The sequence below is a fragment of the Grampus griseus genome (assembly GCF_964374135.1).
Source record: "Grampus griseus genome assembly, chromosome: 3".
In the NCBI taxonomy this organism is placed as follows: Eukaryota; Metazoa; Chordata; class Mammalia; order Artiodactyla; family Delphinidae; genus Grampus; species Grampus griseus.
The window spans coordinates 90,571,089-90,596,736 of NC_139019.1; the positions used below are offsets into that span (position 1 = coordinate 90,571,089).

Sequence of the window (25,648 nt, forward strand, 5' to 3'; positions counted from 1 at the left end):
CACTCATGGACACCCCAGGCGGCATGATTGTGCCTTTTTCCCCTTACTATGCTAAACTTTCATTTCTTTTCTATGTACACAGCTCCCTTTGTAGCAGAAATATAGCTCTATCTGATTTGAGCAGTATCATGATGTTCTGATGTAGAATATTACATTTAATAACTTTATTTTTATGCACCCCAAACACAGAGAGACTATAATGTCTCCCACTAAAATAGACGTAAGAATTTGTAGACTCATACTTTGGTTTGGGGAGAGAAGATTGGTTACAAAACTGTGCTGAAGTTTCTGTTGACGAATTCATTTCTTCCCTATTGCTTGTTATTAAAATGTGAATATTGAATTTAAACAGTAATTTAATACAGTTTTCACTCTTTCTGCAGCACCTGAAATTCTTAGAGGCTGTGCCTATGGACCTGAGGTGGACATGTGGTCTGTAGGAATAATCACCTACATCTTGTAAGTGAAGAAAAGCAATCTCTAAGCATACTGTTGGCCTTTGCTGTAATATTTTCTAGTTACTCATAGTTCTCATAAAAAACAAGATTCCTTTTTGATTTTTTGTGGTTTTCTATGACATACTAAGTGTAGTTACTGATGGAATTTTCGGAAAATGAGCAATTGCTTTTTATTTTGTCATTTTCTTGGGGCCAGAACTTCTGTCTAGGGCTTTGCTGTGTCTCATTCTGCTATGCAGTGTATAGCAGATTTTGGGAACAATTCATTGTTTGATGATAGTAATGAGCATGAAACAAATCCACCTATTAAACTTGCACTTATTTTATTTATGTGCATCTCGTCCAAATGATTAGAGTATTATTCCTTTTGAAGGGGAAAATGGCTGTTTAATCTCTGAAGCAATCCCAAACTGGTACGTTTCTTATCAGAAATGTTTTAAATACGTTTGGGCTATCGGTTTGTGTTCCTATATCTGTTAAGTTCTCAAGGACCTTTAGTTTAATACCCTAAACTCAGAGAAACCTGTTCTCTGGGAGAAAAAAAAGGGGGGGGGGCTAAATCTCTCACTCTCTGGTATCCCCAACTCCATTCCTGAGCTCCTGTCCACTAATAAACATGGGGTTTCAGTTTGCCAAAGAGATGATGGAATTGCAGACAAATACAAGGGAAATAATCAAGAACAATGGAAGAGTATCTGGGGAGGAAGGCTGTTGTAGAACAACTACAAAAGCAAGACATCAATGAGTTCCAAAGTTTAATTCAAACCAAGTAGATTTGGTTTTCAATTAGAGGATACTGCAGAGTTAATTGTTGGAACCTGTAATATTCAAATCTGTAAAGAGATTTTGAAGGGTGGGGAAGAAAGCAAATTAGCTCAGGCTGCTATAACAAAATACCATAGACTCAGTGGCTTAAACAACAGAAATGTAGTTCTGGAGGTTGAAAGCCTGAGGTCAGGGTGCCAGTAGGTCAGGTTCTGGTGAGAGCTGTCTTCTGGCTTGCAGATAGCTGCCTTTTCACTGTATCCTCGCAAGGCAGAAAGAGGAAGCAAGCTCTCTGGTGTCTCTTCTTATAAGGGCACTGATCCCATCATGACCTCATGACCCTCATGAGGTCATCATGACCTCATGACCCTCATCTAACCCTGTTACCTGCCAAAGGCACCATCTCCAAATACCATCACGTTGGGGGTTAGGGCTTCAACATATTAATTTGGGGGGAACACAATTCAGTCCATAGTAGGAAGAGGTTGGTTTGGTTTGGTTTGGTTAATTTAATAGTGATCTTAGAAAGTGTGGTGTCTAGGTAATATGGGCTAGGAAGAGGGTAACTAGGGTAGAACCCACAAGCAAGTTAGCAAACTCTAAGTTCACCTGGGTTTATATTGCTATATTGGTCAGTAAGAACCATAAAAATGTTTTAAAGCAACCCATAAAATAGCCATCTGCTATTATGTAATGTCAAAAGATATTTTCAGTGATCAATTCCCTGTGTTTCCAGGATGTATTAAAGCTTAAGAAGAATTTGGAAAGCTAGGGAACCATGTTTTTTCTTAGGAGAGTGAAAACTTTTAGGTAATTTGTTTGCCACACCAAGTGCTTGTTAGTTCATTAAAATGAATTCCTAAGGCCGCATCATAGAATCCCTTCATCTTACATTTAAGATCACTTTTATGCTGTGAAAGAATATTGTCTCCTGAATTATGTGGGTGACATATCATACTTAGTGATGTTAAGTGAAAAACTGAACTACAAATAATGCTCCAGATTTGCCCCTAAAATGTAAATGTGCCCACCCAACTAGAGTTTCATGTTGAAATGTGATGGGAGGGGTTGAAGCATTGAGGATGTGTAAGAACTCAGAGATGGAGGTAGGAAATTTAGTAACATTTACCTTGAAAAACTGAAATATGGGATGAGTAAAACTCCATGACATGGTCACTAACATGGGAAAATGAAGAGAAAAATTGGGGCCATTTGAGAAACGTCTTATTGTAACCCTGAAAATAATTTTTTAAATCTCTCGTTTCTTTCCCCTAGTTCACTTAAGGCCATTAATTATAGGTGTTGGTTGAATAAGTGGTAGCAGCCCCCAAAATTAAAATAACAGTGCTGCTGACAACTAATATCCTTTAGTTCTTTTCTTAAAAAAATAAATTTATTTATTTATTTTTGGCTGTGTTGGGTCTTTGTTGCTGCACACAGGCTTTCTCTAGTTGTGGCGAGCGGGGGCTACTCTTCGTTCCGGTGCCCGGGCTTCTCATTGCGGTGGCTTCTCTTGTTGTGGAGCACAGGCTCTAGGCACGCAGGCTTCAGTAGTTGTGGCTCTCAGGCTCTTGAGCGCAGGCTCAGTAGTTGTGGCGCACCGGCTTAGTTGCTCCATGGCATGTGGGATCTTCCCAGACCAGGACTCGAACCTGTGTCCCCTGCATTGGCAGGCGGATTCTTAACCACTGTGCCACCAGGGAAGCCCCTAATATCCTTTAGTTCTGATCCAACTTATGTCAGCCCCTAAGCCTAGGGACTTTTTATTTAATTTGTAGTTCATTAATAATTGATGAAGTCCACTACGCAAGATTCATTGGACCATTCTCTCCAGTGGATTGTGCCATTGGGCTTATGCACCTCCTTTATTATTATTAAGAGTTCCACCAGGCTATTTTGTGCTATGACCTTGCTATTTCTAAGGATGACAGTAGCCTGGAAATAAAGGCCGTTTTGTTTCTTACAAGAATTCTGGTCCCTCTCTTTGGTTTAAAGCGTTAAACCAAAACCCTTTCTCCCCACAGACAAAAGCAACTATTACAGTTCTCAGGTCAAAATCAGAATCAGATAACATCAGAGATTCAAATTCTGTCCTTCAGCTTTCAACACTACAGTTCTGCTCAATGGCTTGGAGTTACCCTGTGTAATACAGTCACACTTCAGGCCTTATAATCCTAATATGCTCCTAAACTGTCAATGTCAGCATTCAAATATTTCCATTTCTAAAGGGTTTTCTTACTCTGTGTGTGTGTCTGTGTGCTCATGCACACATGTGTGCTGCTCTCTGTCACATTTCTTCCATTTTTGACATTTCAGTCTGGTGAGATAAACTTTTTACCTCTGTTACCAATGCACAGACTTGCTGACATGACTGAGAGGAAAGAAAGGCATTTGAGTACTGTACCTTCTGAACTATCATTTTTCTCTCTAGATTTCCAGAAGGGGAAACATTAAGAGTTCCCTAAACTAAGCCTGGAAAGTTGACCAATTTCTCCATGACTAGCCAACAACAGGCTATGTTTTTCTAGTGTTTGGAGGGCAGAGGAGGGCCAGGTGAGGATGAACTGCCTCCTTGGCAAGGTGTGGACCTGTGCTCCCTTCTCTCCTTTTGCTGGAGCAGTATTCTCTGCGCGGACTTCTGCAGTGGGAGAGGGAGGATGCACAGCCCAGGCCTCAGCACTCCCTGAGCCTTGCCTTTTCCTGGCTGGCTCCACAATATTTGAAAGAAACAAAGACTCTCCCAACAGGACGTTCCCTGAGCAAAAGAACATGAGAAATTGCTTCTTCCTAGAAACTCACTACATTAGGATGCACTGGAATGTTTCATTCTCGGCACCAACCTGGCCAGTTTGAAGGAAGAATTTGGGGAAATGTTTTTCATTCTTTTTCCTTCATTCCTTGTCAGATGCAACACATGCCCTAGCAGGGACTTTTAAAAAATAGTTCCCGTTTGGTCTTTAGTGATTTCAGTACCTCCACCCACCTATAAACAGTAGAGGCTTGGTGGTCCCAGACCAGCAACTCACTTTTCCTCTCTCTCTTTAGGATGCCAGAGATGGTTCTCTGTTTCTTTTCTCCCACTTTGCTCATACATTTTTATGCTGACCCGTGATGGAAGATGAAGGTGAACATAGTGAGATGTCTTTAAGATGTGCAAAAGTGAGAGTCCTTACCAGGCTGAGCTAACGCTAGGCTGCTCACCTCTGCTGGCTGCAGCTGCTCACTGTAGTAAGTTTTAAAAGGCCATTCCCTGACAATAGTGTTAGCTCTTGTGTTTGTTCACTCCGAAATCCAAACAGGAATGGGATGGAAATCGAATATTTTATTCATCTCTATGGAAGAATTCAAATGAAAAGGGCTGAATAAAAACAACTAAAAACTTTTCTTTCCACCTTTTAACCTTTTTATTCTCAAAATCCTAACTTTTCTGTTTTGTAATCAATTGGAATTCTAATCAATCTGTCTTCTCAATTCCTGGTGGGAAAAAATCCATGGAGGGCTTCCCTGGTGGCGCAGGGGTTGAGAGTCTGCCTGCCGATGCAGGGGACACGGGTTCGTGCCCCGGTCCGGGAAGATCCCACATGCCGTGGAGCGGCTGGGCCCGTGAGCCATGACCGCTGAGCCTGCGCATCCGGAGCCTGTGCTGTGCAACGGGAGAGGCCACAACAGTGAGAGGCCCGCGTACCGCAAAAAAAATCCATGGAAATAGCACTATAGCATAATGCCTATAATAGTGTTAGCTATTATTATTGTTGTTTGTGTCATAATTATTAATACGATTATAACTTTTTGTAGAAATCTTAAATTGGTTTTGTATCTATTCTTACTTCCTGAAGACATGACTGTGTGTTTATATAATCAAAAGTGAATTGTAAGAAGGTGATTACATACTTAAACTGAACGATTACATTCATAACAGGAAGCTGTGAAAAAGGACAGTCTTGAATTTCTGCAAAAAATTGGTGAAATATGCTTAGGCTTTTAAAAGACATTTTATTCTCTATCTTTTGTCCCTCTAGACTTTGTGGATTTGAACCATTCTATGATGAAAGAGGCGATCAGTTCATGTTTAGGAGAATTCTGAACTGTGAATATTACTTTATCTCCCCCTGGTGGGATGAAGTATCTCTAAATGCCAAGGATTTGGTAAGTGTGACCAAACAAAATGAAACAAAATGAAATAAAATCCCTTGCATTCATTTTTATCTAATTAATGGGCAGTGCCATTTTTTAAATCAACCCCTCTTAATAGCCTATTTCTTTTTAATTATAAAGTATTTTTAATGAAACAATGCACACTAATGCATTTTCCTTATAGATAATGAAAAAAGATACGTTTGATTCATCTCTAGCTGAATTATCACAAATTATGGCATATTAATTAATGAGTTTTTACCATCTAGTCAATGCAGAACCTTGCTTATGAAGATAGCTGTGCTGAGTGAATCCAAACATAATTTACACAGAAGAATTCTGTTTTAAAATGGCTTGCTATCACCTAGATTAGTTATACTTTGAATAAAACAACATTGCTTCTTGAAATGTTCAAACTTATTAAAATATCCTGATAGTAACACAAGTCCCATCATGCATGATTATCATTATACAAGTTACACTATATGTTTTGTTTGGTTTTTTTGTTTGTTTTACTTGGCTTCTCACTTCAGGTAACATTGAAGTTTGTTTGCATTCAGGAAACACATACCCTCTAGGGAGATGGCCCACCTGTTGTAAAATAAAGAGGATACTAGGGTGTAATTGAAACATTTACCATCAATCCTCTAGAGAGAAATCATGCAGAAATAACTAAAAGCTAACTTCTGAATCATAGAAGGTTAGATCTCCAAGGGATCTTAGGAGTCATCTAATCTTCCCTGCATTTTAAAGATAAGTTTGCTAAAGCCCAGAGAAGTGAAATGACTGTCCAAGTTCACATAGCTTCTCAGCAGAAAGGCATTGTTAGGAACTAAGGATCCAGATTTCCAGACCCCTTATCCAGTGCTCTTTTCCCTCCTTACCATCTGTGTTCTTTCATGAAAACAGATATCCTACAGGTCACGGATTTTCCAACATGGTTGTGAAAGAGAGGCCGTGTGTGTGATGTGGGAATGTGTCATCCCAACTCCTCCCTCATGTCAGGGCCCACACTCCTAAACATCTCTTGAATCCATCCACTTCTCTCCACCTCCACTACAACTGCCTAGTCCAAGCCCCATCCTCTCCTGGTTCACGGCCACAGCCTCCTATCTGGTCTCCTTGCCTCTTCTTGTGCTCTTCTCAAGTACACTCCCCACACAGGAGCCAGAGGAATGGTTTTATAAATAAGTGTCACCCTCTCTTGTGCCACTTACTTCACATCACTCTCCCTTGATCTCTCTTTCCTCCAGAGCACTAGACTTCCAGTCCCTCATCAATGTAGCTCTGGGTATGTTGCTCTTTCTTCTGCTTTGTGATGTTCTTTCCTCCTTCCTCTCCACCATTACATACACATACACGCCTCTTTAAATGGGTAACTCTAATCTTCAAGCCCTGGCTGCCATTTGGCATTCTCTGGGAGATTTCGTCTTCAGCAGGCCATTCTTCTCACAATTGGTTCATTCCTTCTGCCACTTGTTCCTCTGCCCCCTAGACTTCCTTTTTCATGATGGTCATCATTTCTATATACTTGCTCAAAGGTGTTCCTTAATTAGATTGTGAGCTCTGGGAGAGAGTGAAGCATGTGTGCCCAGATCTTAGTACCATATGGACATAAAGTACAGGCTCAATAAATATTTGTTGAATGAAACCATGAATCAGGAAACAGACCAAGGATTCTTAAAGTCTGACATGCCTGGATTCAAGTGACCCCCCCCCCTTCTTATAATTTACAGATATGACCTTGGGCTAGCCTAACCTCTCTGTGCTTTAGTTTTCTTCTCTGAGATGATAACAGTACCTATCTCTAGGTCTTTAGAAGAATTAAGGGATATAATACATACTAAGTAATCACCACCAACTAACTCAATAATAACCCCATTATTTAGTCTTCCTTCCATTTCTTTTTATCCCTCATAAAAATTAAATGGATAAGAGGGTTAGCTGTGATGTTCCTTCATTCAGCTAGACCTCCTGTTGGTTAATAAATTTATAAAACTTGAGAACTAAAGCAATCATTGAGCCTCATAATGTGTACTTATTAGCAAAACCTGCATCTATTCTGTCATGAACAGAGGCTATGGTGCCGATGAGTGGGGAGTTGGGCTATTAAGAGGAACCGTAGGATAATGGCAAGGCTTTGGGTTAGAATCCTGACAAGGTCACTGGATCTCTCTAATCTTCAGCAAGTTTCTTAATAATTCAGTGCATCAGTATCTTCAAATGTAAAGATTAATGATGACATATATAAAATTTTGGTACATACTGGCTTTCAGTAAATTCTTTGTATTTTCATGAGGAGGAGGATGGTAATGATAAGAGGAAACGGATGATTAGAAAATGAGAGGGAAATATCTGTCAGGGATGGTGTAAGGATTAGGTATCATTGACATAAAATTATTAGTATATGTGTTCAACAGATGATAGCTCTGACTACTATCAAATTCGTATTACTACTGTGCATTCTTTTTCTTAATTATCCTTATCTCCCTCCACCCCCTCTCTGATTTTAAGACTAAGCAGTCTCACGTCTCTGCCCTTTACAAATTCAGTGTCTACCCCCCACACACATTTCTTTGCAAATGCTGCAAAAAGGAAGTGAAAGGAGAACCGGATATTCATTCTTCATTTGACTAGCTGCCTGATTTTGTTAGCCTGTGTTCAGTTCTTAGGTTATTAGAGTTAGAAAAGATCTTATGCCTTAAATCATCCAAAGCCCCTCATTTTACATATTGGCAGACTGAAACCCAGAGAGGCTGACAACCTTGGAGGCACTATGGTGTAGTGGCCATGAGACAAACTATAAGACCCGAGTTTGAGTATAGCCCCCACCAGTTATGAGTTGTCTGACCTTACACAAGTCACTAAATCTTTCTGAGCTTCCTTCCATCCCTCATTTATGAATTGGAGCTAATAGTTACTAATTGATAAGGTTATGGACAGGGTTACATGAGTTTTGGGTTTTTTTTTTAAATGTTATATGTCTATAAGAATGTATTTATTGATAAAAAGGAATTAGGGTGGAAACGAGGTCATGTAAGAAAGGGCCCAGGAGGGTGTCCATAGTCACCCAATTCACATGTGGTCTTTGTCTAAGGTCACAAAAGTAGTTAGAGACTTTGAATAAGTTAGGACTTGAACATGCTTCCTGACTCCAAAGAGTCTCTGCCTCATTCCAGGTCACCCCTTCTGAGCCTAGGGCTGGGGATTATTTTGGTTGTTGATCTTCCTGGCAATTTATTGTCTGCTCATCCTCACAAGCAGGGGTAAACCTCCCAGAATAGGCTACCATTGGTTTGAATTCAGTCCTGTAAACAAATCATACCCACAAGCTACTGACACCTTTACTTTGATTCTAAATAGACTTTTACCCCAGCTCTTGGCTTATTCCTTCAAGTATCCTCAAGGGATTAGAGAGCTATTAACTTCATGATAGACTCATGGTATAATCATAAGGGCTATGATACTGCCCCTATTGTTTGCCATTCAATTCCCATAGAAAGAATGATGGATTCATGAACGATGCCCGTCTCCATTGATGTGTATTTTAAGCTCTGAATTCTAAGTGATGTGAAGTACGGCCGAGAATTATTCAGATGCTGGTTCTCATTCAAAGAACTTCCAGTCTAGGGCTTCCCTGGTGGCGCAGTGGTTGAGAGTCCGCCTGCCGATGCAGGGGACACAGGTTCGTGCCCAGGTCTGGGAAGATCCCACATGCCGCGGAGCGGCTGGGCCCGTGAGCCATGGCCGCTGAGCCTGCGCGTCCGGAGCCTGTGCTCCGCAACGGGAGAGGCCACAACAGTGAGAGGCCCGCGTACCACAAAAACAAAAACAAAGAACTTCCAGTCTACAGGCAAGGCAGGACTTATTTCTTTGACCTCCGTGGGCAAGCTATCCACCAGTTTGGGCTCTCAGGTAGCCTACGCACACCACTCTCAGATTCCTCAGCTACTGCTACCTGAAGCCGTCTCTACAGTAACCTCTGGGGACTTAAAAAAATTGTTTAATGTATATTTAGTGTACTGCCAAGGAAATTAAATAAGACCTAGAAGTTCACGAGCTGAGGGGCAAGCCCAGGTCACCGTAAAAATCTCCCTAAGAAGACTATGGCTCTTTATCATTTCAGGTCAGAAAATTAATTGTGTTGGATCCTAAGAAAAGGCTGACTACCTTCCAAGCCCTCCAGCACCCGTGGGTCACAGGTAAAGCAGCCAATTTTGTACACATGGATACAGCTCAAAAGAAGCTCCAAGAATTCAATGCCCGGCGCAAGCTCAAGGTTAGATGGCATTTATTTGTTTTATTTAAAAAAAAAAAATTTCTCTCATATCTTGATGATCAAAGATGATTCCACTATTATTTAGCTAATACTATTATTCATCTCCTGTGGTACCAGGAAAAATCCTGCTTTGAAATCCCAACAGTGCTGGTATAAAGCCAATTGTAGTTCTGTTATCCTCTCATAAGAATTCATTGTGGGTTTTTTTGTTTTTGGGGTATTTTTGGAGTGGGGGGCACCGTGCCACTCGGCTTGTGGGATCTTAGTGAAAGCGCTGAGTCTTAACCACTGGACTGCCAGGGAATTCCCAGAGTTCATTGTTAATAAAGGGAAATGTGTTGTATGTTGAGCTTTACTCACCAAACAAATCCATTATCATTGCTTCTCATTTAATTAAGGCTGAACTGCTAGAACAGCATTGTTCAGGAAATATTTACTCAGAAAGTTGTCTACTTTCTGAATATGGAAAAATTGGGAAAAAAATTTTTAAAACTATGTTTTAGTACATAAGCAAATAGTTATACTTGGTAAAAATTAAAATAATTCAAGTGATAGGGAAAATTATCTACCAAAACATATCTCTTTTTATAGAATGTATATGGAATAGAAATTAGGTGCTTTTCTCTTACTTAATGGTATTTAGGACTAGCTATACATACAGGGGATCTCAGAGAACAGCTGGGGGTCAAAAACAGTGTTCTATTCAGCAATCGCTTACAGGCTGATACAGACTAAATAAACCTGAAGGGTTCCATGGTCATATTAATTTGAAATACACTACATTAAACAACCTTGACTTAACCCAGGATTTCTCAAACAAAGTTGACTGTGGAACTCTTTTATCTAGATAGTGCCTAAAACATCCATGGAACTAGTGTCCCATGAAACAAATACTTTGGGAAACACAATCTAAAATTTTTGAATATTGGTAATCCATGGGAAAATGCATTTACTCAGGTTTTTGGTTGTCCAGATGATTAAATACGCTAATTTGAGATTAAACATATTTTGCTGTTCATTCTCCAAACAAGTTTTCCTTAGACAATCTTGGAATAATATACTTTCAAAGATTAAACACTAACATATAATAACAAACTCCCTATTGAAATTGAGCTCTGATTTGGGATTTTAAGTGAGTAACACCTGACACTTTTCTGTTTCCAATCAGGCAGCAGTAAAGGCCGTGGTGGCCTCTTCCCGGTTGGGAAGCGCCAGCAGCAGCCATGGCAGCATCCAGGAGAGCCAGAAGGCCAGCCGAGAGCCATCTCCAACACAAGATGGCAATGAAGATGTCAAAGCTATTCCGGAAGGAGTGAAAATTCAAGGAGATGGGGCCCAAGTGGCAGTTGAGGGGGCAGAGGCTGAGCTGATGAAGGTGCAGGCCATAGAGAAAGTTAAAGATGCTGAAATAAATGCTGCTGAGGCCACCAAGATGGTGCCCGAGGCATTAGAGGATGGGATAAAGGAGGCTGACCCAGAAATAGAGGAGGGCCTAGTGGAGGAAAAGCTGAAGACTGTTGAGGAAGCAGCAGCCCCCAAAGAAGGGCAAGAAAACCCTGCTCTGGAATTTGGAGCTCAGCAGAATGATGTGATCCTGCCAGAGTACTAAATGGCTTCCTTCCATCTGGGAGCCAAATCCTGGCACTTTATGCATTTTGTCCTTCAGCAAGGAAGGTGGGGAAGCATGATATGCACTATAGTGATTCTGTTTTTAAGGTGCAAAAAAATACATATATATCAGTTGGTAATCCTAACTTCAATGCATGTGACTGCTTTATGAAAAAATAGTGTCTTCTATGGTATGTAATGGATACCAAATACCTACTGATGAATTAAATTTGAAATTGCAAGTAAACACAACATAACATTTAAAAACATACATTTTCAGGGACCAGTAGCACACATTTGAAGTAAATAGTAACAAATTGGTTTTGCTTTGAAAACCTAGCCAGCCTACACCCTTTGGATTTCTTTACAAGGACTGTTGCCCAGCTAATACTAGGTAGAGCTATAAGATGTATTCCCATGACATTCACAGTCTTTTCAGTAATGTGTTCAAACTGTTTACAAGAAGATGGTTAGGTTATAGTTGTATGGTATGTGCAAAAAAAAAAAAAAAATCCACTTATAATGGTAAGAAACTGAAGCATGCTTTAAGGGCTATGAAACCATATGCCCCTAAAGCTTGTGTGCAGAATGTTTTTTTATCTTGTCTTTATTTATACACACCATATTACTAATAACCGAAAACATTCTATTACAAATTCCTGCCATTTTACGGTCCTAAAAAAATTATTTTACAGACTCACGCTGAGGAATTTATTCTTTCCTTCACCTGCTCTCTAACAAGAAGTCCTTCTGATGGACAACACTTAGGGGGGGAATAAAGAAATTTAGTGAAGAAAAGGAGATAAGACTGGGACTTAGACTAATAAAGACTGACTCCTTGTCATTTTTCAGATAAAATTGAATTTATTCACAAGCTTGTACAATTTTAAAGATAGGAAAACTTTTATGGATAAACTCTATACTTAACCAAGGTTCAGATATTTAGAAAAGTCTACACCAAAGGCTGGTGCCAAAATGTCTGAATAGAGTGGGAATAATATCCCATTGTAAGATCATCCATTATTGACTTTAGTATAGTAAGGAAACCTTTGTTTTTATAAAAGTCCTTTTTTTCCTTCAACTGATGGTTATTTAGATATACAGCTTATGGACTAAAGATATTTCTGAAAAGCTAGTATATCTTTTTCTCATACTTGGAATGGAAGCACCCATAATTTACAATGTATTTTTGAAAGTTTCCATGTCCAGAAATGTAGGACAATGCAGCTTTTAATTTACTTTAGTAAACAAAAACAAAAAGAAACAATGAAAAAAACACTGATTTCAAATCAGACTCTTGAGAAGCTGTGACATTAGACCTAATACATTACCATGATTTTTTTCAAAATATTTTTCTTTGGTTTTCATATAAACACTTTTCCCTTATAAAAATCACAGTTAAATTCCAAATACCTCAGATTTATTTCTAGCTTGAGCTTAAATGAACATTTTTATCAAATTAATTATGCAGCATATTTTAGTAGGTTTCCTTAATTTTAAAAAAGGATTATTTTCAGGCCAAAATTATGGATAAAAATGACTATCACATAAAAATCCTCCTCAAAAATAGAGATCTTAACTTTTTTGGGCTCTTCCTCAGAAATATTAAATTAGAAAATTAAATTAAACCTCTGGTTTCTGGGGACTATTCGACCTAGGAGACATTCTGCTTTCCAAGTGCAAATCTTCCTTTACTACTGTTCTCATGAGAAGAAAATAAGGTAGAACTTCTTGTCTTCCATAATATAGGAGCCTGACAGATCACTGAGGTGGAGGAAAAAGCCCTTAAGGGCACATCATCTGGACTCAGAGAAAGATTTTTTGTTTCATTTTATCTTTATTAATTAGTAGAGAGTACTTATCTTCTTCTCTTCTGTTTCCCTCCTTCTTTATTCTCTCAGAATTTCCATTTTAGCTATTATAAGGGGCTCACTAGTTTCAAACTTTAAGAATGCCTTCTTCCCTAAGCATTAAGATTTCTATTTTAAAAGACCAATTGCCTGGTATACTTTTCCCAGAGACTTAACAGGTGTATATTGTGAGGCATATATGGTAAGTGTCCCATATATTGGAAAAGGGAAGAAGAGAGGGAAAGGAATCTTAATGGAAAGTGGCAATACTAATAGGAAGATGAGAACACATTGTCCCTTCCAGCCCACTTCCATATTGTTCCAAGGGCAATGGTTATATCATCCCAACATTCAGGGCTGACTGCAGTGGTTGGACCTGCGGACTGTGTAGTGTGAAGAGCACTGCAAATGCCAAGGCCAGTGTGTACTTAAGAATTTACCCATTTAAATGAGTACACATGCCTATTCCCTGTGAGGGTGTGAGCGTAATTTCCTCTTTTTTAACCCATAAATTGCACTCTCTAAAAATCAGCAGGAGTTGTAAATTTTGACTTGTATGTTAAAGATTAAGTCCTGATAATGCCTAAGTGACTGAGTTAGTCATTTCAGTGGAAAACAAGTCAAAGTTTCACAAAAATCGGGCATTTCAGCCAAATGATTCAACCTAGGATTTCACAGAGATGCTATTTAAGTTAGGATAGTTAAATTAACATTTTTGAAAAAACAGTAAACATTTATATTGCTTGTTAAAATGGATATATTATCTATCTCAAAGATTACTTATTTATAATAGACTAATGCAGATAGAACCTTAATTTGATGAACTATTTCATAATGTTTCCTTTAATTGACACTAGTCACAAAGCAAATAATTAAGGGAATTTCAGCAAACAATACATTTTGCATTTTAGAGATGACAGTTATTATATTATTGATTTTTGTTCTCAGATAAGTTCAGATACATAGCATAAACCAGACTATTCTGCCATAGAGAAGGACAATCTTGAATTATTTCTCCCATTTAAAAAGTCTAGTTGGAATCCCAGTGGTTTTTCTCAAACCGTAAGAGCTCATTTGTCCCATGAACACATAAATAAGGTAGAAATTAGAATAATATGGTTGTAGAAGTTATTGTCTAGAACAAGTGCTGCCTAATATAGATGATACAAACCACATATGTAATTTTAAATTTTCTCCTAGCCACGTTTTAAAAAGAAAAAAGAAAAAAAAAGCTGGTAAAATTAACTATATTTTAATCCAATATATCCATACTATTATTCCAATACATAATCAATATGAAAAATTAACAAGACCTTTTAAATTTTTTATTTTTGTACTAAGTTTTCAAAAGAAGGATTATGTTACACCTTCAGTACATCAAGTGCTCAACAGCCACATGTGACTAGTGGCTACAGTGGTACTAGAAGAGCGCTGGTCTAGAGCACTTTCAAAGCAAAATGACAGACAAATTTCTATGCTTAGATTTGAGCTGCCTCAGTTTTCCACACTGATGAGTTGGTAGGAGGCCAAAAAGAAAATGTTTCAGAAATGTCATAGACTGAAATGAGTAAAAACTCTGTTGGCCACATCTACCTATTCATGTGCTTCAGAGGAGAAGTGTTTCCCAGCATGACTGTTAGAGAACTTTCCTGGGCATTGGCAAGTTGTCCGTTGGCTATAGTTCCTCTCTTGGGCCCTGGAATCTTGACTACAGGCTAGCGTCTCCTGAGTACTGCCATGAAGTCAATCGTGTTCTCACATACCAAAATCTTCTGTGGGCGAACCATGTGTCCTCATTCAGGAAGGGCTGCACACAGAATCTTAGTGGGATTTCGTAGGCCTGGCCACCAACAAGGCTGGACACCATCCTTGTATTGCAGGCAATATTTTTTATAGAAATCTTCTGAAATATACCAAATTTGCATGATAAAGACTGTATGATGAGGATGATATCAACCCAGTTATCCCTAAAATGAGAATATGACCATCCGTTGGCATTTTTTATATTTCCTTAGAAGAGTTTAATCAACTCTGCCATTACACATGGATTCAAAAGACTTTTTGGAATTTTCTTACATATTGCTATTTTAGAATAATCCTCAAGGTTCTATAGCCATTTTTAGTGGCAGACTTTAAAAGAAAAGAACAGTTTGCCTTTTACTGTGACCTCAATTACATAGTATTTTAAACATATTTTGTAATTTAGAATGTTTAGCAATCCCTATTTCCAGTTTTACATGAAAGGTAACTGCTTGAAGATTGCCTATAGACTGAAAATTTAGAGAAAGCCATTTTGTTTCATAATTCAGTTGTTTCACAGAAGCATCTGGTTGCATTTCAAATCGGAAAATAAAAGAAGTAAATGCCAAAAAAGGCAAAGGATAAAATCAGTAAATCATTTATTCTGTTTTAGGATTGTCTTTGCAAAGCAAATGCAAAAACAAGTCAAAAAAGTGAATCAGCACTAGGTTTTTCTTGATGAGGCTGACTCCACATAAATTGACATAAATATACTGAGAAGAGTCAATTACATAATTACAGTGCCATTATGTAATTTACTTGTCATTGCAGAGTATTCAGTCTGGTTATCTAGGTCTACTTTAGCTGGTGCAAACTTTTCCGACATCTACTTACATAATAGGATTTGTAATATCCTTGTAATTACTGCCTATTAGGTCTTATTTAAATTTCCTTAATGTTCAGCACTGATATGTCTCTGATCAAGGTCGTTACTAACATTTGAGCATTTACTGGTTAAATACTGCTTACTGGTTAGACTCTATGTGTGTCTTCACTGTTTTTTTTAACATTTATGCACGTATAATCTCAATATTGGTATAATATTCATAACCACATGTTAAGCAGAAATGTAACCAATAATTTTCTATAAAACTTTTTCAAAGTTCTTTTCTTCCCCTGGCACAACTCAGGGTGAGTTTCTGGCTCCTTGACAAATAGAAAAAGAACCTAAAAGATCACTGGAGAGATATCAGCTATCCACCCATAGTAACCAAGCTCAGCATTTCTTCTTTCTATATCCTGATCTGTTAAGGGCCAGTTTTTGTCATCATTACTTTCAAATATCACCTGAGATCAGATAATATAGTCTCAGCTCACATAGCCCAACCATTTATATACTTTTCTTGGAGAGCAATAACAAACTTGACTAATTTATGTTTGCTTGTTTAAAATTCTAATTTTCACACACTCTCTGTGGTGTACTCTAGAGGCTTTGATTGTGTGATTTTAACTTCCTTCAAGATTCAGTCTTTTCTCTGTCACCTGGCCCAGAGGTCTACCTAGGACAAGGAGGAAGCCTTGCCATGAGAGTGGACCATGTGAGTCCTTGACAGGAATCAGACATTGCTCTAGTGAAGACTCAAGGCATCTGTCTTGGTTGAGCTCAAATGAGCCAAATGGGAAACACCTCTTCCAGTGATACTGTTTGAATATTGGTACAGTGCCATTAGTCAGTAATGGAAAATGAGATTTCACCAATCATTTGCTCTTCCCATGACTTGGTTTGCTACCACTTATCCCAGATCAATGTTTTCTTCCATCCCTATGGCCATCAAGCTGCCCTCTCGAATTTTGAAGTCCTCTAAAATCCTGGAAAGAGTATCCCAGACTGGTCAAAGAAATATGGAGTCTTTGGTGGCCCAGAATTTAGTCTGAAACTCTAAACAGCAATGCTAAGACAGCAAAATCATACTGTTCTTCTTAACTAGTTGCTTTCAGCACATTTTGAAAACTGACCTGGCCTGGAATACCCATGGATATGGAATATTTATATCTGTGTAGCCTTTTCTGTGATTCAGTGTGTTAAAAATGACAGATAGTTAATCTTCAGTCAGATTATATATTTATTTTCCATTTAAAAGATTATTTTGGGCTACTCAAATATAATAGGCTTCATATTAGAATTTTTGAAAGCTGTTGTTTTCCCTAAGCACTCTCTCACTCTGACAATCAGTTGTGGATGATAAAAATTTACTAAGTTTGTCCTTTCCTTGATACATGTATGGTAGTTAATCTGGTTTGTAAAGGATACAAGTAAGAATGACTATAAAGTGACAACTGTCATCTCATAACTGCCTCCTTTTAACTTGACCTATTTTTATAGCCTATCATGTAGCTAATATACAGTAGCATACAAATAGCATTTTCATGAGTATGAGTTTTATTGTCAAGATTATTATTTCAGAAGTTCCCAAAATGTTTATATTCATGCACCCTTAATTTCAGTAATATTTTCATGACCCCCACCTACCAAGCCAAAAGAATTACCTAACATGCCCATTTTTTAAGTAGTTAGGTCCAAACAACATAATAGTAGTAGTGCATTCCACGTCTGACTGATGTTGCTGTGTGTTTCCCTTGACATGTTAAAATGTCCTCTGAGTTTACTGAGTGGGAACAGCAGACAGGTGACAGACAAAAGGGATTATTAGTAAACAAGTTAGGGGCTAACGTTTATACTCTTTCTTATTTGAATGACAATCATTCTTTTATCTATGGTCTTTGTGATATACACATAAAATTTACAAGTGCATTTTTAAAAAGTAATTTCCACATAACTACCCAAGGAAATAAAGTTAAATCTCCAAAGATCAGTTTTCAAGAGTCAGGCAAACTATGGGTCACGGACCAAATCCATCAGAGCGCTGTTTTATAAAGTTTTATCAGAACACGACCATGCTCATTTATTTATACATTGGCTATGGCTGCTTTCATGCTACTAGGACAGAGTGGAGTAGTTTCAACAGAGACTGTATGGCCCAGAAAAGCCTAAAATGTTTATCTGGCCTTTTACAGAAAATAATTGATGACCCTGGTTTTTCATGGCACCCTGCCTCTTTGGTAACATCTAGGAATACAGATTCCCATACTCCAGATTTCTTCTCCTTAGCTTAGGGTTCTTATCCCATTTGCTTCTTAGGAAGTTAGGAGAGGTTTGTTTCTGTGCAGATGGTCTCAACAATAATTTTGCTGGAAGTACAACTTAACAGTAAAATTTCCCTACAGAACTAAAAATTCAAAATTGCATCATTCCTGAAAAGAAAAGTTTAGAGTACGAATTGACTTGTTTCAGAGAGAGGAATTAGAAAGATTTCTAGCACATCAAGCACGTTTTAGAAATTTGATCCTTTTATTTAAAATCATGTAAATGACATTTTGTATTCCCCCCATTTAAGTCAATCTGCAGCTGTTACTTAGCCAAGAAATGAGAGCCCCCTTTGGTTCTGAATCCTTTAGAATATTTTCAAGTAATTAATACCAATTGGATTTTCATTTAATCATTTTTAGGAAATAACATGCTTTATTATGTGGCATTCTATGACAATAACTTGCTTATCAATAGCTCAGGAAATAGGCAAATAGCCAACTTTTTAATGTAAGAAAGCTACTTTCCAATCCCTGTGTTTTTCTGAGTGTTATATATTTCACTTCTTCGGAAAGAGAAGGCCTCGAGCAAATGCTTTCCTTTCCTTTTCTTACATATTTAGAAATCCAAGAGGGGCCCTTTTCTTAGTCTATTTCTGTCACAGAGAAGTTATTCATTCCACAATATTTGCCTTAAGGGAAGCAGGTGGCCCAGATATTGAGAATGTAGGCATGCATGACCTTTGTGTTTGACTTTGAACATCTATAGCCAAAAGGTTACAAGTGAGATATTGAGTAGAAAACCTATTATCAGCTTATTATTAGGAAAAGCTAAAATTATATCATGACTCTAATTAAATAATATATTGTTTTCTTTAAACTGTTGCAGCAATCAATATGATGTAGCCACTGGATACACTATAGAACTCAGGAAAAAAAGAGATGAATCGTCTGCCTGCTCCTCATGGTTGATGTGAGTAGGAGGGAGACTTTACCGGAATGGAAGAGGGAAAAGGTAAAATGTAGATGAGGATTCCACATTCCCACCTACCCATTTTTCTTGATTGCTCAGAGTTTGAAAGCAGTGGTTAACGGACTAAACTTATCATTTTAAAATTCTCTCAATATCTGGGTCACCAGCTTCCCTTAGAAATGAGTAAACCAAAGCCAGTAGCTAATTTTCCTCCCAGAATAAAAAACTAAACAGTGTAGTTTAGGGAATATTAGGCCTACATCGCAAGCACACTTTAAGGAGATGATTTGGTGATTCTGAAGCTTTCTAGGAGCAGCGCACGCCAGGGACCCATTTTCTCAGTAAACTTTCATTGAAAAACAATTACGTACAATGAAAGAGTCAGAGTTGAATTAAACCCATGCTACCCTCTAGGATTGAGCTTTGTCGTTGGAGAGAAAAAACAAGTGTACATATAGCCTGTGCTAAATCTTGGCAGGCAGTAAGCCCTCCAGGGATGGAAAGCAGGAAAAGTTCCCCTTTGCTTGGAATGATCAAGGGGAGCTTCCTGGGAATATTAGCTAAATATAAAGGATGGGGAGAACCTTTGCAGGTAGGGAGGAGGAAGGCAGAACATTTGGCTGAGAAATCTGCAGAGTGGAGGAATGTGTTGAAGGAACAATGCTGGGTGTGAAAGACTGAAATCTGCAGGGAAGTGTTGCTAAGTCTGCATAAGAGTATCAGATCTTGTGCAAAGTTGAATTAGACTTCTTCACCCCTTTCTTACTCTGGGTAGACATTTGTGCAGCATTTCCTCAGAGCATGTAGCCCTCTGTGATCTCCTACATACGTGGCTAATCTGGTGTGTCCCCCAACAGAATAAAAATCACCCAACACATCAAAGACATTTTTGCAAGTCACCAGTTGAAATAAAGCTTCAGTCACTAAAAGCAAAAACTGCACTGGCGAGATCTCCACTGACAAAGCAGAGTAAAAGAAGATAGTGATTATCTGAGTAACTTTGGCAAAACTCCAGTATCCGAATAACTCCCGGTGACTAGAAAATCACCTAACTACTTGCTAAAGCTTTGCCAATGGAGGCCACGTCAAGGTTACTTCTTTCACAGTTATTTTAACCTTTTAAATTATCTGACCTGAAAGGGCAGTTCCCGCAGGATCTAAGATAGAATTATACCTGAAAGTTTAGACTTCAAAAGACAACCTGTGTTAAGCCTCAGACAATGAAATTTAAAATCTTCGGAGCTGCCTTCCCCAAACTTCAAGCCGATCCTGTGAAGTCCTTTCGTCTCCATCTCTCCCTTTTGCCCCTTTATACACCTTTCTATAATTTCCTTTTTATATCACTCATTGCAGGCAGTATTTTACATCCATCTTCAAGAAACTTTTAAAAACATAATCATTACAGTATATATACTTCTAGTTGTCTTGCCACTTTGCTTGTTTCAGATAATGTCTGTGATTAGTAACTTGCTATATTATTCGGGCAAATGAAACGAAGAAAGGGACAACGGTTGACCATCATCTGAGTGATGGAAGAGGAGTTAAGACGTGGAGATACTGTAGGGGTACAGAAAACACAACTTGGCAGGCGTTGAGAAAGGAATACTACTTACTAGGGTTTTCAGACTTAGGTGACAGTATCTGGTATGTCTTTTCTAGTTTTTCCTAGAGGAGAAATCTGTACTGCTGCATTGTCGAAAGTTTTCTGGACTAAAAGGACATAAGCAGCTCAACGGCAGCTTGGAGGATTAGATAATGGAATACCACTCTATACAGGAAACCTACATCTCCAGTAGTTTAGACTGCAAATCATTAGCCAAAAACAACTGCATGTAGGATCTGGAGGGCAAAGACAAAGTGTAAATACTGCAGTTTACACCGCCAAGATCATAGGCTGCCTTCCCAATTTCTCATTGAAAAGTACTGGAAAAGGAGCTGTGAACATTTCATTTTTAAAACCTGTCGAAATGGTGCTATTGACTCCTTAATACAAAGATATATTACAATATTTTTTAGGTAAACATGTAAGTCTGACCTGGCCATAAATGTAAATATAGAGAATGTTTACAGAGAATTCATCAAAATCATGCCCGTTTGCTTTTGACTGAGCTACCGTTTTGTTCGATGGCACTGCTTCCAGCATATGGGACACATCAGAGTCACTGGCTCTCAGCTGCCCAAAGCCTGGGGCAGACAACATGACAGCCACAGACAACTGGCTTCTTCTTGGACTCAGGTTAGACAACCCAAGTAAATGAGTAAACATGCTCATTTTTTGGTGTTTCCCAGGAACATAATGGAAGAATATGTGACATGAGGCAAAATGGATGTTGGGAGACTGCTGAAATTGACCTTAGTGAGGGCCAATGTTGCTTTGTGTAAGTTCATTCAGATTTGTCAGAGCATGCCAAAAGAAGCATACACCTTACTGCTGGGAAACTTGTAAAGCAATCTGCATGTATGGTATGATAATAAATCATCTAAGAGCCCACCAATACTTTGCATTCCGTGATTTGAGATGTTAGCACAATCCAAGAGTGACACAATGGACATTTTCCTTATATCTGAAATATGAAGTCGAAGCATTTCTTGATTGTTTTTCCATTCTCTCAGGCAACATTATACTTTGAGTTTCACAGCATTTTTAATATTATACAGTGATGTCATAAAATCATAAAGTTAAAAGGGGATCTTAGTAATCATTTAACCCAACAAGCTCATCTTATTAAAGAGAAGTAACACCCAGAGAGGTAATGACTTATCTAAGATCGCAGTTAGTGGCTGAGAAGAGATCTGGGTTGCCCATCTCCTAGTCCAGTGCTCTCATGACTGAGAAGTCAATTCACTGGATACAAAGTCAATCCAGCGATTCATATAAAAATTGATTTTCATTATAAAAATATGAAAATACAGAAAAGTAGATTACCATAAGAACGCCTTCCAAAGACAAGCATTGTCTTTTTTAAAATCTTGCACTAGTTTATTTTTTTCTTACAGACTTTAATCATATTGTAACTTTTTTATGTCAACCTACCACTACAGCAGGCATTTTTTGTATAATCTTCAGAAACAATTTTGATAGCTGCATAATAATCCATTCTCAATTCTTTTTCTTTTCTCAGTTAACACTACATAAAGCTTTTTTCTGAGTTTGGGGAAATCTATCCTAAGGAAATAATCCTAGTGTGGAATTGTCGGGCCAAATGATATTCAGTGGTCCCTTCATTATGATGCTTTCAAACCTGCAGGACCTGAGAATGAAAGGGAAAAACCTTTATGTTCCCTCCTAAGAAGCTGATTGTTAGCAACAATAGTTGTAAAAAGAACTAAAAGTCTTTCTTGAGCTTGGCCACCCAATTAGCAAACATTTGTGTGAAATATTGGGGGGAAGGCATAATATGTCAGTGAGGTTCACTCTCAGAATTGCAGCTGGCTACTAACTACTACTAGGTCCAAAATCCTCACCTAAACAATGACTTCTGAATTGAGGGAAATGCTAGAGGAAAACAAAAAACCTCTCCCATCTGCAAGTCCATTTTTGACTATATGAAACATCTTTTTATTTCAACCTGGTTTTGCACAATCTCTGGACTACTTCTTTTAATAAAAAGCCAGCTGCTTGTACTTGAGGAATGTCACTAAAGCAAAACCTAAGAAGGAAGGTAAAGCTCCTGAAAAAGAACAGTACCATCCAAATAATGAGTAAAAAGCCAGTTTTGGTATTTGTACACTATGCTTCCCCCATAATTTTTATTAGCAGAATACTACACCCCACTAATCACCTGTACAGCTAACACAAGTAACATGGATCCACCCTCTATCTCCTGGGATACATTTGCATTTCATGTTTTCCAGCAATTTTCTGTCATCTCCTGGTCTAGAAGTCTTCATCCATAGTGGACCCTTTGCTCCAGAGGAGTAGAAATGGTGTACTATAGACATAAGTCATTCACATCGGATGCCATGTGACACCAACCATTAATTAACAACCTTCCGAGGAGCTCCATCACCTCATTACCTCAATGACGGACAGCTATGTAGAATCTGCCATACAGAAGCGGCCCAATCAATGTTTCATGGAGGAGTGAAGGACTACTTTGCTATTTTCATTTCTGTTTTGTGAGTCTATCATTTTCCTATTGACATTTAAAGGAGCTCTATACACACTTTCCAGAGGTGACCCACTGAGAGATGCTATGATTGGCTAGCCAGAGTCATTACCAACCCTTTCTCCAAGAGGCTGGAAATACTTGCCTTCCCAGCTAGTGGTAGTCACGTGACCCAGACTACTAGAAAGAAAAGCTATTGGAGGCTCTGGAAAAGCTTTTACTTTCCTGGTAAAAGAGACGGATGAGTAGTGCCATGCCTTACCCTGCTTCTTCTTTACTTGAATGCACATGTAATTTCCAGGGCTAGCTGGTCACCTTATCATATCTGAGGGAAAGATGAGAACTGAAGAAACACTGGCCCTGACGTGCTAATACTAATAATTACCGACATCCAGATTTTTTATTAAATGAGGAAAATAACTCCCTATTTGGTTTGTTTTTTGTGTGTTTTTATGGTTTTGGTTTTTTGTTTGTTTGTTTGTTTGGCCACACCGCACAGCTTATGGGATCTTAGTGCCCCGACCAGGGATTGAACCCTCAGCAGGTTCAATCAGTCCTAACCACTGGACCGCCAAGGAATTCCCTACTCTATATTTGTTTAAACCACTTAATAGTCATATTTTCTACTGCATATTTCCCACAGCATCCATAACTGCTTCCTTATAATATAGATCAACAGTTCCTTTGTAATCACTTCCACCTTTTTTCAACTCCAAAGGAAATCATCACTACAATTGCTAATCAAGTTAGTACAATTATTTAAAAATGTATACAATAAACCTTACCTATACGTTACAGTGGTAAGAGCAGAATATGTCATCATCCTTGCTATATAACAGCAAATCAAAATTCAGCAGTATTGTGGCTAATATTGTATGAGACATTGGCAGGGGATTAGCATATGCATTGTTAATCTTAATTTTCCAGTTTATATTTTTCTTTTGTAAGAGTTCAGGAAGCTAAACTACATACTTTAAATTCAGATAAGGTTAAAGCAACTTAGTATAAATGGTCAATACACAAGCGTCTAGAAATTTTATTCTGATATATTTCATAGAAATTTTTAAATAAATACACATTTTATTATATTAATGCATGCTCTCATTAGTTTAATGAAGGTTCCAGCTTTACACATTGGCCCATAAAAGAAATATAAACTTCTTAAAAATAAAATCTATATATAGTATAGCTCTTATTGAATTGCAAGAGATGAATTTTTATTTAACCATACATGTAAATCTTTGGAAACAACAAAATAATACAGAAATTATAATTCCAATTTCCTGTGCTCTGGGATTAATCTAATGTTTCTCCTAAGCTTAGATCCCACCATCCCCTACTTCTGGAATTTGAATAAGAAAGGCATGGGAGATAGACTAGACAAGTAATTATACAGCACAGGGTCTAATGGACACCTGGTCAAGTCCCCTAGCTTTTCTGGGTTCTGTTAATTTATGCATAGGTTTGGGATAGCTACAGTATCCACTTAATTAAAAGAAACTGGATTTTAACAACTGATTCTAAGGATGCTAGCGTGCTCTTAAATAAACAGGTAAAGCTTTTATCCACATCAAAGGGAATTAGTCATACCCAAAAGCTCAATAGACATTAGGAGTTTAAATTGGGCAATGTTTTCCTATCTTCTCCAGAGGCAACCTCCATTACAGAGTTTTTAGCTTAAGAGGTTAATTTAATTCAACTTGAGTGTTGATAAAATGTCCTTCAGTTAGGAAAGAAAGAGGGAGGAGAGTAAGAAAGGACTTTTTTATTGGGAGATAATTTTACATATAGAAATCTACAGTTTCAAATATATCCAGCCTCAATGAACAGTGAAATGAAGAGATTTTTAACATTAACAATCTGTCTTTAATACTCTAGCAGTTTATATTATACATAACTGCAGAACACTAAATTCTCATAATTATTTTTGCTGCGTATTGTGTTAAACTTTAAGGATTAATCAAGGATTATCAATACAAACTAATATTTCATGCAGAAGTATCACTTATGATAAATTATTTTTTTCTTGTATGAAACTAATTTCCTTAAAAAAATAGGTATCATGTACTGAAAACAGTACCATGCCAAGTGTTTCCTGCATACACGTGTTTCTAATACAAACTAGCTATAAGCCAGAGAAAATAATCAACCACATAACTACACGGCAGATTATATTCTTTCATTTCATCAACTGCCCTATGAAAAGTTAATTATCTTCAAAGGAAAATCTTTTGGGGCTGTAGTTTTTATTTTACTGACAATTACAACTGATTTATTTCTAATGTTAAGGAGTCCATGTTTAGCAAGCACTGAAGGCTTCAGAGAACAGAAAAGATTTTGTATTTAAGAGAGTGATTCTATGAAATTCTCTACTTCATATTATAGAAAGACAAATTAATATACAGATTAATATAGAACTGTGTGTTATTAAAAGTTATTAAAATTAACTTGAAATGTGGCTAGCCCAAATTAGTAAAATATACACCAGAAATCAAAAAATTAGTATAAAAGAAGAATGTAAGCTATCTTAAAGATTTTTACAGTGATTACATGTTGAAATGATAATATTTTGGATATATTGAGTGAAA

At 37.8% G+C, this 25,648-nt stretch overlaps 1 protein-coding gene across 1 annotated transcript in view; it reads left to right on the plus strand.

The window, feature by feature from the left end:
* Positions 1–11,245, plus strand: part of CAMK4 (calcium/calmodulin dependent protein kinase IV) — a gene marked incomplete at its 3' end in the record, with an annotated part of 217,656 nt that extends 206,411 nt beyond the window's left edge. Inside the window, exons 8-11 of the mRNA XM_082652366.1 lie at positions 384–459; positions 5,243–5,369; positions 9,484–9,636; positions 10,805–11,245. Coding sequence (XP_082508492.1) covers positions 384–459; positions 5,243–5,369; positions 9,484–9,636; positions 10,805–11,245 — 797 coding nt within the window. The remainder of the gene's footprint in view (positions 1–383; positions 460–5,242; positions 5,370–9,483; positions 9,637–10,804) is intronic.
* Between the last annotated feature and the right edge of the window lie 14,403 nt (positions 11,246–25,648).